The sequence below is a fragment of the Ips typographus genome, unplaced genomic scaffold (assembly GCF_016097725.1).
Source record: "Ips typographus isolate SLU unplaced genomic scaffold, UJ_Ityp_2.0 IpsContig76, whole genome shotgun sequence".
Taxonomy (NCBI): Eukaryota; Metazoa; Arthropoda; class Insecta; order Coleoptera; family Curculionidae; genus Ips; species Ips typographus.
Genome location: NW_028098579.1, coordinates 315,435 through 330,000, shown reverse-complemented (window position 1 = coordinate 330,000; position 14,566 = coordinate 315,435). Strand labels below are relative to the sequence as shown.

The window sequence follows — 14,566 nt, the reverse complement described above, 5'->3', positions numbered from 1 at the left end:
ACGCCATATTATTATCGTAGTAGAGAAGACGTCGACAAAAAAGGAACGAAGCGTTCCTGGCGTGATTTGTGCGTCAAGAAGCGGATATGAACCGTTCGAGATGCCACGCTCGGTAAACATACGTCGCCTTTAAGTCGAAACTCTTTTGTAGTCGTATATACATTGGCGTCGTCTCGATACTAGCAATTTTAAGAGAAGGCGACAGACACGACGCATTATCATTATCGACATGTGTAACGTCGACGACAACTACTTAGAATACGACGACGTTTGTTCGATGCCTCGATTTTTATGTAATCGGTGGGTCATCGTCATCATCGCTACTTTCTAAGATCATCGTTATCGTCGTTTTATCGTTTGTCAACTACTTCTGCATCTTTGTGTGTCTGTATATGCGCTTCAACACTGCCAGAAATTATCGGTCGACACATCGAACATACGACTAGAGTTTTCGTCTTTTTTCGGTGATTATATACAATAATTCGTCGTTACGACTCCGTCAACAAACGCGTTTTTATTTACCGAATATGCAGCCCAGCCCTTTCGCTTCCGCATGTACGATACGCAGAAAGAGACGCTGCTTTCGGATACGCGTATTAACGTAAAACGTCGCTCGACATCTGACCTCACGACATTCTCTCGACCCTTCGCTAGATTGAAAGCGACACGGGAATCTCGAAAGATCGTTACGTCTATATTAAAAATATTCTCGCTCGGAACGTAGAGAGTTATCGCAAATGTTAAAGCACTCTTCCGGATTCTAAAAAAGAAAACGGCATTCGTGCTATGGTTTAATCGCATTTGGACCGTAACGCATACCACGCTCACCGAGTCCGCGATCTCGCTGTAGGAACTGTTCCGAAAATTCAGCGCGTCGGCTATCTCCCCAAAAAGCGAGAAGAAATACGTCCGCCGCATCGAAAAGAAACGGAACTCGGAAGGGGCTCGAGTAGTCTATATCGTCGACCAGTCACACGAAGAATCCGACGAACGAAACTTTTAATTCACATAATTAACAATCGCTATCGGAAATCAACGGACTTAGAGGACCCACTCGCTTCCAGGCGGGAGACCAGTCGCAGACCGGAAACTCCACGTTAAAGCGACCGGAGTTTATATCGCGACTCCGGCCGGAAGTCAGGCGCCTAACCCTTTCGATTGCACGTCCGGCCGTCTGGCTCGATCCGAACTATACCGTCGATGGGTAGTCTCGCTTCGGTCGATCGTCACATTTTTCGATCGATTTTCGGGTTATATGTTACTTAATCGATAAGGGGGCGTAAAAATAAAGGGTTGTAAAAACGATTATTAACGGAACGTAAAAAGGTAAGGGCACGTATATTGTTATCACGTCCAATCTCCAAAAAAGCAGATAAGGATAGGATCGTAAAAAGGTAAGGGGACGTATATTGTTATCACGTCCAATCTCCAAAAAAGCAGATAAGTAACGTATCGTAAAAAGGTAAGGGCACGTATATTGTTATCACGTCCAATCTCCAAAAAAGCAGATAAGGATAGGATCGTAAAAAGGTAAGGGCACGTATATTGTTATCACGTCCAATCTCCAAAAAAGCAGATAAGGATAGGATCGTAAAAAGGTAAGGGCACGTATATTGTTATCACGTCCAATCTCCAAAAAAGCAGATAAGGATAGGATCGTAAAAAGGTAAGGGCACGTATATTGTTATCACGTCCAATCTCCAAAAAAGCAGATAAGTAACGTATCGTAAAAAGGTAAGGGCACGTATATTGTTATCACGTCCAATCTCCAAAAAAGCAGATAAGGATAGGATCGTAAAAAGGTAAGGGCACGTATATTGTTATCACGTCCAATCTCCAAAAAAGCAGATAAGTAACGTATCGTAAAAAGGTAAGGGCACGTATATTGTTATCACGTCCAATCTCCAAAAAAGCAGATAAGTAACGTATCGTAAAAAGGTAATGGCACGTATATTGTTATCACGTCCAATCTCCAAAAAAGCAGATAAGTAACGTATCGTAAAAAGGTAAGGGCACGTATATTGTTATCACGTCCAATCTCCAAAAAAGCAGATAAGTAACGTATCGTAAAAAGGTAAGGGCACGTATATTGTTATCACGTCCAATCTCCAAAAAAGCAGATAAGTAACGTATCGTAAAAAGGTAAGGGCACGTATATTGTTATCACGTCCAATCTCCAAAAAAGCAGATAAGGATAGGATCGTAAAAAGGTAAAGGGCACGTATATTTTTATCACGTCCAATTACCACATAAACAGATAAGAAACGGATCGTAAAAAGGTGTGATACCGCGTCTCCGGCCGATAAAAAAACGAAGGGTTACGGAGCGGAGAAGTGCACACGGAAGTGATACCGCGTCTCCGGCCGGTAATCAGTCGCCAAACTTTTTTAACTTTTACTAAAGGCAAGAACTCGTAATGTAATACATTACGTATATCGTTGATGTAACATTCGATTATTGTTGAACAATGTCAATTGTGATGGTAAACGGCGGGACTAGCTATGATTCTCTTAATAGCATCACACGATAATAAAGCAAAACATGTAATTGTAACTAACATTGATTAAGCCTTTAATAAATTTTAAATCTAACGTATTAATCTTTCGCTTTTTCAAACTTGTGGTTCTGAAAAGAACCTTTTGTTATATGAGTCGTAGACTCCAGTAGCCGATATGTACCTGATAACATAGTATGTACGACGAGATCTGCGACACGTATCGGACGTAGCAGTTGCATTCTTGCAGCCGAAAACCAACCACGGCGTCAACCACGACAAATTACTTCTTCTTTTTGGGTGAAGTCGTTTTTTTCGCCTTGGCAGCGGCAGTAGACTTTGCGGTTTTTGGTTTGGGAGCTTTCGGTTTTTTGGTCGGTCCAGCTTTGTTTGATTTCTTCGCCTTGGAAGGAGATTTCTTCGGCGTAGTAGCGGTCACGGTAACGGTTGCAACTTGGGCGGCAGTTTTCTTAGCCGCTGCTTTCTTTTCGGACGGAGCGGCACGACTTTTCGTCGTAGTAGTCGAAACTGCTACGGCGGCGGTTTTCTTTTCAGCTCCAGCGGCGGCGGCGGCGGCAGCAGCAGCAGATTTTTTCGTCCTAACAACCGTTTTTGATTTCACTTTTTCACTGATCGGTTTCGAAGGCGATTTTTTACTAGCCGCCTTTTTCGTAACTTTTTTCTTTTCTGCGCTAGCAGGTTGTTTTGCCGATCCCGAACCGACAGCGGACAATTTAAACGATCCCGACGCTCCCTTACCTTTCGTTTGCACTAGCGCACCGTTCGCTACGGCCGCTTTCAGATATTTTTTGATAAATGGGGCTACTTTTTCCGCGTCCACTTTATAGTTGGCAGCTATGTATTTCTTGATGGCCTGCAGTGATGATCCACCACGCTCTTTCAATCCCTTGATAGCGTTCGTTACCATTTCTGAAGTCGGAGGATGGCTCGGCTTCGAACGGGGATTTTTCGTTTTTTTTTCCTTTTTCGACGGCGAACTAGCCGGCGGAGTGGATGCTACAGGCGCTGCGTCGTTATCGGCCATGATACGAACGAATAAAAAAACACTCGATATAGAAAAAACACAAAACAAACACAGACCGACGATCGTACGTGCTAAAGACAATGGTTTACTGCGAAATGAGAGAGAAAAATGTTTGCGTCGACTTTTGTTTAGGGGTCGTGCGGAGTACGGAACGGTGCGCCTCCGTCAGCCGACACGGTTCGACGTCGTTTATGCCGCCTGTATGTTACTCAAGTTGGTTTCTAGTCGATTATTTTAATATAGAAAAACGCATTTTTCACTTAATCGTCGTTCGAAAACTTTTCCAAAACTATAAGCTACAAGATAGGCGGGCTCTGTACTATGTCCGATTACGATATTAATGTAAAATATCGCTTGGAAAGTGACCAGTCTCGCTATTCCTAAACACTTTCGTACTTTACTTGAACAAAAATATAATAAAATAAACGTTTATTGACGTTTTTTAGCCATTAATAAGTGCAATCGTTCATATTCTCACGTGCAAAACGAACGCAAACGTAGTAGTATACGCCTTAATTGAAAAAAAAATGTTTAACCGGTCGCATGTCGCCACAGAATTTGCACCGTCAAAACTAACTCGAGTTTCGGTTCAACATTGTCTTTTTCGTTATGATTTTTCTTCTATACCTACGCAACGCAATAAACGTATAGAAACGATATATTATATTTATCCGTTTCGGTCGGGCAGAAAATTTACAAATGTACGCGGCTTCCTTTTGCCATTTAATATCGTAATATGCTATTATTAAGTAACCAATTGATTTTGTTCGTTTTCTAACACAAAACGCAAAAGAAAAAAAAAACCTTTCCAACAAAGTAGGTAGGTATGTGTACACTCATTGAACGTTTGCCAACTAAAAACACGAAGGAAAAACAAAAACAATCACACAAGTGGTCAGGAGGTGGTAGGTATGTACCTTAAGTAACCGATTTTGTTCGTTTTCTAACACAAAACGCAAAAGAAAAAAAAAAACCTTTCCAACAAAGTAGGTAGGTATGTGTATACTCATTGAACGTTTGCCAACTAAAAACACGAAGGAAAAACAAAAACAATCACACAAGTGGTCAGGAGGTGGTAGGTATGTACCTTAAGTAACCGATTTTGTTCGTTTTCTAACACAAAACGCAAAAGAAAAAAAAAACCTTTCCAACAAAGTAGGTAGGTATGTGTATACTCATTGATCGTTTGCCAACTAAAAACACGAAGGAAAAACAAAAACAATCAATCACACAACATAAGGGGTCAGGAGGTGGTAGGTATGTACCTTAAGTAACCGATTTTGTTCGTTTTCTTACACAAAACTTGAACAAAACCATAAGCAACCCCACACAACAAAGGTATGTACCTCAAGTAAAACGATGTTTCTTTTTTTTTAAGGTTTGTGGTTCTTAAAAGAACCGATTTTTTTTTTGCAATCAGCACGGCAGAGACGTCATTATCATGCATGGGCATTAATTAATTATCAAAAATAACAGTTTATTTAACCTCCAAAACCGTACAGAGTACGTCCCTGTCGTTTTAAAGCGTAAACGACGTCCATAGCGGTGACAGTTTTCCTTTTGGCGTGTTCAGTGTAGGTGACCGCATCTCTGATCACGTTTTCCAAGAAAACTTTTAGCACACCACGAGTTTCCTCGTAAATCAAACCTGATATACGTTTTACTCCACCACGTCGAGCCAATCGTCTAATAGCTGGCTTCGTAATACCTTGGATGTTATCACGAAGAACTTTACGATGACGTTTTGCGCCACCTTTACCCAATCCTTTTCCTCCTTTACCACGTCCAGTCATTTTGTAAAGCTTTTAATAATACTCTTACACACACAAAAACACAAAAAACACCAATGGACACGACAACGACGAGCACGTTACTGCAACAAGGTACGCCGAGAACTGATCGAGAACTCCGACGTCGACCCGGTTTTGTTTCCTTCGCTAAGCTCCGCCCCCTTTGTACTGTTTCGACCAATCGGCGCCAGAGCCGACCCAACAAAACCGGAGCTCGATATCTCGACGCGTCAGACAGTGCCTAATCGCGTTCGAGTGCGTATCGTTAGTGATTTATCTAAAATAACAATAAAATGGCCCGTACAAAGCAGACCGCGCGTAAATCTACTGGAGGAAAGGCTCCAAGGAAACAACTGGCCACTAAGGCGGCCCGAAAAAGTGCTCCCGCTACGGGTGGCGTGAAAAAACCTCATCGTTACAGGCCCGGAACCGTAGCTCTGCGTGAAATTCGTCGCTACCAGAAGAGTACCGAATTGTTAATCAGGAAATTACCATTTCAACGTCTAGTCAGAGAAATCGCCCAGGATTTCAAGACCGACTTGCGATTCCAAAGTTCCGCCGTAATGGCACTGCAAGAAGCGAGCGAAGCTTATCTCGTCGGTTTATTCGAAGACACTAACCTTTGCGCCATTCACGCCAAAAGGGTGACCATCATGCCGAAGGACATCCAATTGGCACGACGCATCAGAGGTGAACGAGCTTAAATTTGAACGAGACACCTTCCAAAACCCGTAACGACGATTTATTGACGTGAACAAACGACAACAAAAAAAAAAACGGTTCTTTTAAGAACCACAACATACTTGACGTGATTGAAAGTCGTTTTTACAATCTTATTTCTACCAATTTATTTTATTATAACACTTTTTGTTGTGGTACAGTGTGTATAGGTATATAGGTATACTAATTAAGTACAAGTAGGATCACAGTGGTGTGTATTGTATCAAAGCTGAGAGATAATACATACTCAGATAGGTTAGTTTTTTACTATCCCATCCTTATCTGCTTTTTTGGAGATTGGACACGATAACAATATACGTGCCCTTACCTTTTTTTACGATCCGTTACTTATCAGCTCTTTTGGATATTGGACATGATAACAATATACGTGCCCTTACCTTTTTACGATCCTATCCTTATCTGCTTTTTTGGAGATTGGACACGATAACAATATACGTGCCCTTACCTTTTTTTACGATCCGTTACTTATCAGCTCTTTTGGAGATTGGACATGATAACAATATACGTGCCCTTACCTTTTTACGATCCTATCCTTATCTGCTTTTTTGGAGATTGGACGTGATAACAATATACGTGCCCTTACCTTTTTACGATCCGTTACTTATCTGCTTTTTTGGTAATTGGACGTGATAACAATATACGTGCCCTTACCTTTTTACGATCCGTTACTTATCGTGACGTGATTGAAAGTCGTTTTTACAATCTTATTTCTACCAATATCAGTAGAAATTGCACTCGGTGCGGGTTTTATTTAGATACTGACTGAATTCACTATTTCTCAGTCGGTGAAATAAATCGATTTATGATCATTCCGACAAAGTTCGAAAAACGTGACTTTATAAAATATCAGTATCTTACGCCGATAAGCACGTTTTGACCTATATTTCTTATCTAGATCGGAAAAGACCGATAAGCACGTTTTGATCGATATTTCTTGTCTAGATCGGAAAAGACCGAAAAGCACGTTTTGACCAATATTTGTTATCTAGATCGAAAAACACCGATAAGCACGTTTTGACCGATATTTCTTATCTAACAGAATAGGTCGTATATAAACGAAATTCTTTTTTTTTAGTTCAACATTTTTGTGGCTCTGAGAAGAGCCGATTTTGTTGTTGGTTTTTTTTTTAATACAGGATAGTGTACCTACGGTCGAAAAACTATTTACTTGGAGCTAGTGTATTTCGTGACGGCTTTTGTTCCTTCACTGACTGCGTGTTTGGCTAACTCACCGGGCAATAACAGCCTGACGGCAGTCTGAATTTCTCTGCTCGTGATGGTCGATCTTTTGTTGTAGTGGGCCAATCGAGAAGCTTCAGCAGCAATCCGTTCGAAAATATCGTTGACGAACGAGTTCATAATGGACATGGCTTTACTCGAAATTCCAGTGTCGGGATGTACTTGTTTCAATACCTTGTAAATGTAGATAGCGTAGCTTTCCTTCCTCCTGCGCTTTTTCTTTTTGTCGCTTTTCGAAATGTTTTTCTGGGCCTTGCCGGCCTTCTTTGCTGCTTTACCGCTAGTTTTCGGTGGCATGGTTCTTTTTACTAGTGACGAATCACAAACAGACAAACAAAACTCACAAAAATTGACAAAACAACACACGACACGACAAGACGCTCGAATACAGACTGAACGTGAACGGCGCGCCATTATTTATGACTTTAAAGCGGTCTCAGATAAGCGAGTTAAGCAAGATTACTGCTTTTTACTCTCCCATCGCTGTAGACCAAAAGGAAAGGTCTGGAAGAAGACTCCGATAACAAAACTGCCATTTCCCTTTCGGGAATGTCAGAGTTGCAACGGCGTCTCCTGTCCTGGGTAAGGAGATGCCCCGGCTGACAGCGGGGCTCTTCTGCGCTCTTCTTGTCTTGCTTTTTTCTTTCTTCGTCAGCTGGTCTTCCTGGTGGAGGTCTTGGCATATTTTTGGATGTTCAATTGGTTAGTGAGCTAACCATTTTACATCCAAGAATATTTGTGAGGAGTTTGGATCGGAGGAGTGGAGGTCGATTTCCTTACCCTAGGCTTTTGGGCCGGCGGGGGGAAATCTGGGAGGTGTAGTCAGCGCCCGGTTAACACCGAGTTAACTACGGATTGGGTTATACCCAAGTTTTGAGAATAAATTCTCGCCACCCGGGGGGAAAGTCTTGTAGGAGGGGGGGGTCCTCATCTTGGTTGGATGGTCTTGGCTGTCACCTGTAACTAAACAGAACGATTAATAAAATACTAACCTCAAGATTGAGGTTAGGGTTTCATCGGGTGTTTATCGTCAAATCCGGGAGGTTGTCATAATCGGGTGTTCAGCGCTGTCATCTATCGTCCAGCAGCTGATGTCGTGGCCGTTTGTGGGGGGCTTCCATTTCTGGATCGTAGTCTATCGCAGCTCTGATGAGTGGATTCTGGTGTTCTGCCATTATTGCAAAGAGTTTTTGGGCGTGCTCTTTGATTATGACTGTCGCTGTCTTGTATTTGAGATCTCTGGTGATGGTGTCGTTTCTGACATACCACGGGGCGTCGACTGCTGCTCTTAGCGCTATGTTTTCCACTGCTTGAAGGCGTTTCAAGTGGGATTTCGCTGCGTAGCCCCAGGCCGCGGAGGCGTACGTAAGGTGCGGTTGGATGATCGTCCTGATGAGAGTCAGCTTAGTCTTTACGCTGGTTTTGTTGTTTCTACCGATGACTGGGTAGAGTTGAGCCCGGGCAAGCTTTGCTTTCGCCCGAGCTTTTTCGGTGTGACACTTCCATGTTAGTGTCTTGTCTAGTTCTACTCCGAGGTATGTCGCGGTGTTGCGCCATGGAATTTCCTCCTCTTGGACTTGGAGGTTGGTTTCTGGTCTTATTTTTCGCCTCTTGGTAAACATGATGGCTTGTGTTTTGGCGGCGTTTAGCTGTATTTTCCATCTGGCGCACCACTTTTCCAGAGTCTCGATTTCGCTTTGGAGTTTTCTGGTGAGTAGCCTGGCATTTCTGGATTTGACCAGTATTGCGGTGTCGTCGGCGTATAATGCCAGGTTGCTTCCTGCCGCGCGCGGTATATCGCTGTTGTAGATATTGTACAGGAATGGTGAGAGGACTGCCCCCTGCGGTACCCCTGCTGCCATCTCTCTGTATGTGGAGAAGACGCCTTCTGTCTTGACTCTAAATCGTCGCGCGTTCAGGAATGACTTCACCAGTTTAACTTGGCTGGTTGGGAAACCGGCGTCCAGCATCTTGATGAGTAGTCCTTTGTGCCAGACGCGATCGAAGGCTTTCGATACGTCTAACAGGACTGCTCCAGTTGCTACCTTGTTGTTGAATCCACTGGTAATGAACTCAACCATTCGGAGGACTTGTTGTTCTGTCGAGTGGCCGTGTCTGAATCCGAACTGTTCATCTGGGATGATCTTCAGTTCTTCTTCGGTCTCTTTGAGCCTTTTTAGGATGACTATTTCTGCTAGTTTCCCCATACATGGCAAAAGGCTGATTGGCCGATAGTTCTGGGGAAATAGGTGGTCTTTGTCTGGTTTTGGAAACAAAATCACATCTGCCGCTTTCCATCTGTCCGGAAAGTACTGCAGTCGCAGCGCCGCGTTGATAATGTTGGTTAGGGCGACTAGTGGTTGTCTTGGCAGTTTTTTGAGCGGTATGTTTCCAATCCCATCGCATCCTGGTGCCTTACGTGGATTTAGGCTCCGTAGTATGTCTCGGAGCTCTTCAGGCGAGGCGTGTCGGATTTGGGTGTTGTCCGGCAGCCTGTTGATGTTTCTGGCTCTTCTTTCGACTTCGGTTTCCCATTGCTCGGCTTCAAGATCGTCAGTGTCGTTTTCTTGAAACTGTCGCTCCAGGCAGTCAGCGAATGTTTCTGCTTTGTCCTCGTTCAGGTAAACAATCCCGTTTTGTCCATGCAGAGGCGGAATTGGCTTTCTCTTTTTCTTTAGCGCTCTGCATGTTTTCCAGACGCTGCGGTCTTGCGCGTTCAGCGTTTCTAGGTGTTCCTGCCACTGCTTGTCTCGGTGTTCTTGCAGGGCGGCCTTTACCCTCCTGTTTAGTTGGTTCAGGAGGTTTCTGTCGGCGGGATCGTTTGTCCTGATTGCGGTTCTTTTCGCTCGTCTCCTTTCCCGGATAAGCTGTTTTGTAGCTTCTGGTATACCAGCAAGGTAGTTGTTGATTATTGGCCGGCGTTTTGTGGTGGTGCTGGCCTCTATCGCTGCTTTTATGGCGTTTTCCAGTGCTAAAATAGCATCTTCGATTTCCTGACGGTGTTCGAGTCGAGGAATCGGTGGAAAATCTCGCTGCAGGATTTCTCTGTATTTTTCCCAGTCTGTTGTTCTGCTGGTGAATGTCGCTTCTTGCTGGTTTTCCTTTTCGCCCAGTGTTAGGAGGACTGGATTGTGGTCGGACGAACCTTCATTTGTGGCTGTGATTTCTAGGCCCATTGCAGGATTGCGAATGAGCGCAAAATCAATCACGTCGTTTACTCCGTTGTTACTGAAGTGCGTGGGTTCGACCGGTGCTAGCACGTCTACGTCCTCTCTACGTTCCAGGAAAGTTTCGAGCTCTGTCCCTCTTCTGTTGTGTCTCCTGCAGTTCCACTGCTCCGATTTAGCGTTGAAATCACCAATGGCAACGTGTTGTCCTCGTTGTCTACGAAACAGGATGATTTCCAGATCGTTTTCTTCAAGTTGCTCCCGCGGGGGTTGATAGCAGGAGCAAATCCTGAGCGTTCCTGCTGAGGTTGCGATTTCAACTGCGACTGCTTCCATTGTAGTGGTGTCTAATGGAGGCAGCTCGGCATGTGGAATGGAGCGTTTCACTAGCAGGGCGACGCCTCCTGCTGGGCGTCGAGCGGTTACTCTGTCCCTCCTGTAGACAGCATATCCTGGGATCCCGAATTGGTCTGTTAACCGTAAGTGCGTCTCCTGTATGGCGGCGACGTCCACTTCTAGGCGTAATAAAATTTCCGCTAGTTCGGTTTTCCGGGTCTTGATGCCATTGATGTTCCATGACATTATCTGCAGGAATGATGCTGTCCGGTGTGCGAACATTTAGTTCGTCTTATTCATTGGCGGCAGTTGCGCGAAAAATGTACTCATGGCGGAGTACATTTGTTGCATCTGCTGCATCATGGCGGTAAAGTCCATGATTGGTTGGGCAGGAGGGGCGACGGGCTTTTGTCTCGGAGCTCCGCTGTTGGTTTTTCCAGCTTTCGCCGCGTCGGCGAAGCTTTTGCCGCTCTGGCGGGCCGACGCCGCTGGTTTCGCCGCTGGCGCTGTTCTTGGGGTTTGTTTGGTCGGCGCTGGTTTTTGGATAACCGCGGCGTATCTTGCGCACCCTCGGTAACTGGCGGGGTGTTGTCCGTTGCAGTTCGCACATTTCGCTGGAGTATCGCGTGATTTCTGGCATTCTGCGGAATGGTGGTTTCCGCCGCATTTCACGCATTTTGGCGCTGCGGTGCAGTATCCTTGCGAATGTCCGAATTGCTGGCAACGGTGACATTGGCTCGGCCCTGTTGGCTGACGCTGCGGCTCGATTCTGATGACCAAGTGGCAGCATCGGTTGATTTGGAAAAGCTTGTCTTTTTGTTCTTTGGTGGTCTGAACAAGGACTAGCGGCAATGGCTGTTTGCTTCGTCGGTTGCGCATGCGCTGGACTGACGCTGCGGTTACTCCTTGATTGGCAAGATCGATGGTAATTTCCTCACACGTAATGTTGAGTGGCAGTCCTCTAATTACGGCTCTGGCGGTTTTGTCTTCCGGGAGAGCGTATGTGTGGAATTCCTTCTTGTCCTCGTTTAGCATTTTAGCTAGGGAGCGATAGTCATTTGGCGTCGCCGGGGTGATGGCGAGGCCTACGCCGGTCATTTTGGCTTTGTTGTAATTGATCTTCCTGTCTCTGATTTTGTTACAGACGGCAGTCCAATCATTAGCGTTTTTTAGGACGATTGGTGGCACTTTGGGGGTTTTTTCTATCTCTGTTGCAACGGGCGTTTCGTCGGCCGAGCCTTCCACTTGCGTGGTCGGATTCACCAGCTTTTGCTGGCTACTCCTCGGTGTCTCCGAATCGCTCATTTGCATCTCCGATTCGCTTTCAGATTCCGATTTCTCGTTCTCTTGTTTTGGCCGTTTCCGTCCTTTTCTTTGTCCGGTGGTTTTTTCTTTGTCTTGTTGTCCATCTCTTATCTCTTTTAAGAGGATGGTCTGCTCCGCTAGGGTTTTCTCGAGGAATTCTACACGCTGCAGAAGTTGCTTGTTCTGCTCGCGTAGAAATTGCGTCAGTCCGTAAAGCTTTTCAGGGTCGTCTTTATATCGGTTGGCAAGACGCCCGGTATCCTCAATAGAAAGGTCACGCGACATTTTGGATTTCTCCAAGTGTGCCACGCTACCTTTGTTTGGGATTGAAACACGTGAAAGGATCACGTGTTTCCTTTGTTCTTGGTCGGTTTTTTCTTTGTTCGATGTCTTCTCGTGGTTTACACTAATGTTCTCCACTTCACTCACTACTCACTACACTACTACTCGTATGTCGCGCACTACTATACTGTTCGTGGTTCACTTATGTTTAATTCGTGTTGAAAAACACAAAGTAAACAAAGAAAACGCACAAGTTCACTCAATCGCTTCGGGTAGGTTCGGGTGTCGCCGTCGGCTGGTCCGCTCCGTCTCGATGCTCGCTGTAAACTGAACGTGAACGGGTCTGGCGGCCGCCTTTTAACTGACGAGCGAGTCTGTTTACAAGCTCCGCCCACTCGGTTTTGTCGAACGGAGCGACGTGATTGGTCCGCCGCTTAGTATAAATATAGGCCAGTCGGGGACGACGGTATCAGTCTCGTACGTGCACTAGAAGGCAACGTTTACGTTTTTTTTGTGTCAAATCGAAAAAAAAAAACAGTTTTTAACTATGTCCGGACGCGGTAAAGGTGGTAAAGTAAAGGGAAAGGCAAAGTCGCGTTCAAGTCGTGCGGGACTTCAGTTTCCGGTGGGACGTATTCATCGTTTGCTACGTAAGGGAAACTACGCCGAAAGAGTCGGAGCGGGAGCACCGGTGTATTTAGCGGCCGTCATGGAATATTTAGCCGCCGAAGTTCTCGAGTTGGCTGGAAACGCAGCAAGAGACAACAAAAAAACCAGAATAATTCCCCGACATTTGCAATTGGCGATCCGTAATGACGAAGAGTTGAACAAACTGTTATCGGGTGTGACAATAGCTCAGGGTGGTGTTCTTCCAAACATCCAAGCCGTTTTGTTGCCCAAGAAAACTGACAGCAAGACCAAGTAAGGTAATAACGGTTAGTTATTCAGTTATGTGAAAAAAAATAAATAAACAACGGTCCTTTTAAGGACCACAACTTGTTTAGAAATTTGGAAATTCGTTTATTTGCTTATTTATCACACACAGACAACGTTATATTTTGGTACTTTTGAAAATGTCACGTGACATTGAAAAATACATATATATAAGCTACCAGAGTCGGACTTCGATAGTTTTACGGTGAAATCAGGTCAAGGTCATAACTGTTCGATGAGGAAAGATAGAAGTTGTCATTAGCATTAATAATCCGGCGCTTTTGCCATTTTTTTGCAAATGTTAGTGGATATTTCACCCGTCAATAGGGAACAAGAGTTGGACTTCGACGGTCGATATTTCGATAGTTTTACGGTGAAATCAGGTCAAGGTCATAACTGTTCGATGAGGAAAGATAGAAGTTGTCATTAGCATTAATAATCCGGCGCTTTTGCCATTTTTTTGCAAATGTTAGTGGATATTTCACCCGTCAATAGGGAACAAGAGTTGGACTTCGACGGTCGATATTTCGATTGTTTTACGGTGAAATCAGGTCAAGGTCACAACTGTTCGATGAGGAAAAATAGAAATTGTCATTAGCAATGATAATCCGGCGCTTTCGCCATTTTTTTGCAAATGTTAGTGGATATTTCACCCGTCAATAGGGAACAAGAGTTGGACTTCGACGGTCGATATTTCGATTGTTTTACGGTGAAATCAGGTCAAGGTCACAACTGTTCGATGAGGAAAAATAGAAATTGTCATTAGCAATGATAATCCGGCGCTTTCGCCATTTTTTTTTGCAAATGTTAGTGGATATTTCACCCGTCAATAGGGAACAAGAGTTGGACTTCGACGGTCGATATTTCGATTGTTTTACGGTGAAATCAGGTCAAGGTCATAATTGTTCGATGAGGAAAGATAGAAGTTGTCATTAGCAATAATAATCCGGCGCTTTCGCCAATTTTTTGCAAATGTTAGTGGATATTTCACCCGTCAATAGGGAACAAGAGTTGGACTTCGACGGTCGATATTTCGATTGTTTTACGGTGAAATCAGGTCAAGGTCATAACTGTTCGATGAGGAAAGATAGAAGTTGACATTAGCAATGATAATCCGGCGCTTTCGCCATTTTTTCGAAATATTCGTAGTTTTACAGTGTAATCAGTTAGTTCAAGGTCACAAATTTTCGTGATGGTAAGGTAGAATTATTGGTCATTAGCAACGATTATTTGG

The 14,566-nt window shown here is 44.3% G+C and overlaps 5 protein-coding genes across 5 annotated transcripts; 2 read left to right on the top strand and 3 right to left on the bottom strand.

Moving 5' to 3' along the window:
- Positions 1–2,617: 2,617 nt before the first annotated feature.
- Positions 2,618–3,652, bottom strand: LOC145739912 (uncharacterized). The gene has a single exon (XM_081995255.1). It carries the CDS (start codon positions 3,537–3,539, stop codon positions 2,778–2,780), a length of 762 nt encoding a protein of 253 aa, XP_081851381.1. The 5' UTR covers positions 3,540–3,652; the 3' UTR covers positions 2,618–2,777.
- Positions 3,653–4,918: 1,266 nt separating this feature from the next.
- On the bottom strand, positions 4,919–5,449 carry LOC145739916 (histone H4). The gene has a single exon (XM_081995259.1). It carries the CDS (start codon positions 5,330–5,332, stop codon positions 5,021–5,023), a length of 312 nt encoding a protein of 103 aa, XP_081851385.1. The 5' UTR covers positions 5,333–5,449; the 3' UTR covers positions 4,919–5,020.
- A 96-nt stretch (positions 5,450–5,545) lies between these two features.
- LOC145739914 (histone H3) lies at positions 5,546–6,127 on the top strand. Its single transcript, XM_081995257.1, has one exon. It carries the CDS (start codon positions 5,623–5,625, stop codon positions 6,031–6,033), a length of 411 nt encoding a protein of 136 aa, XP_081851383.1. The 5' UTR covers positions 5,546–5,622; the 3' UTR covers positions 6,034–6,127.
- A 1,025-nt stretch (positions 6,128–7,152) lies between these two features.
- On the bottom strand, positions 7,153–7,715 carry LOC145739913 (histone H2B). The gene has a single exon (XM_081995256.1). It carries the CDS (start codon positions 7,604–7,606, stop codon positions 7,235–7,237), a length of 372 nt encoding a protein of 123 aa, XP_081851382.1. The 5' UTR covers positions 7,607–7,715; the 3' UTR covers positions 7,153–7,234.
- Positions 7,716–12,868: 5,153 nt separating this feature from the next.
- On the top strand, positions 12,869–13,394 carry LOC145739915 (histone H2A). Its single transcript, XM_081995258.1, has one exon. It carries the CDS (start codon positions 12,947–12,949, stop codon positions 13,322–13,324), a length of 378 nt encoding a protein of 125 aa, XP_081851384.1. The 5' UTR covers positions 12,869–12,946; the 3' UTR covers positions 13,325–13,394.
- The last annotated feature ends 1,172 nt before the right edge of the window (positions 13,395–14,566 follow it).

Coding starts and splice junctions, on each gene's coding strand:
- LOC145739915 (XM_081995258.1), top strand. CDS start 12,947: ATGTCCGGACGCGGTAAAGGTGGTAAAGTAAAGGGAAAGGCAAAGTCG.
- LOC145739914 (XM_081995257.1), top strand. CDS start 5,623: ATGGCCCGTACAAAGCAGACCGCGCGTAAATCTACTGGAGGAAAGGCT.
- LOC145739912 (XM_081995255.1), bottom strand. CDS start 3,539: ATGGCCGATAACGACGCAGCGCCTGTAGCATCCACTCCGCCGGCTAGT.
- LOC145739913 (XM_081995256.1), bottom strand. CDS start 7,606: ATGCCACCGAAAACTAGCGGTAAAGCAGCAAAGAAGGCCGGCAAGGCC.
- LOC145739916 (XM_081995259.1), bottom strand. CDS start 5,332: ATGACTGGACGTGGTAAAGGAGGAAAAGGATTGGGTAAAGGTGGCGCA.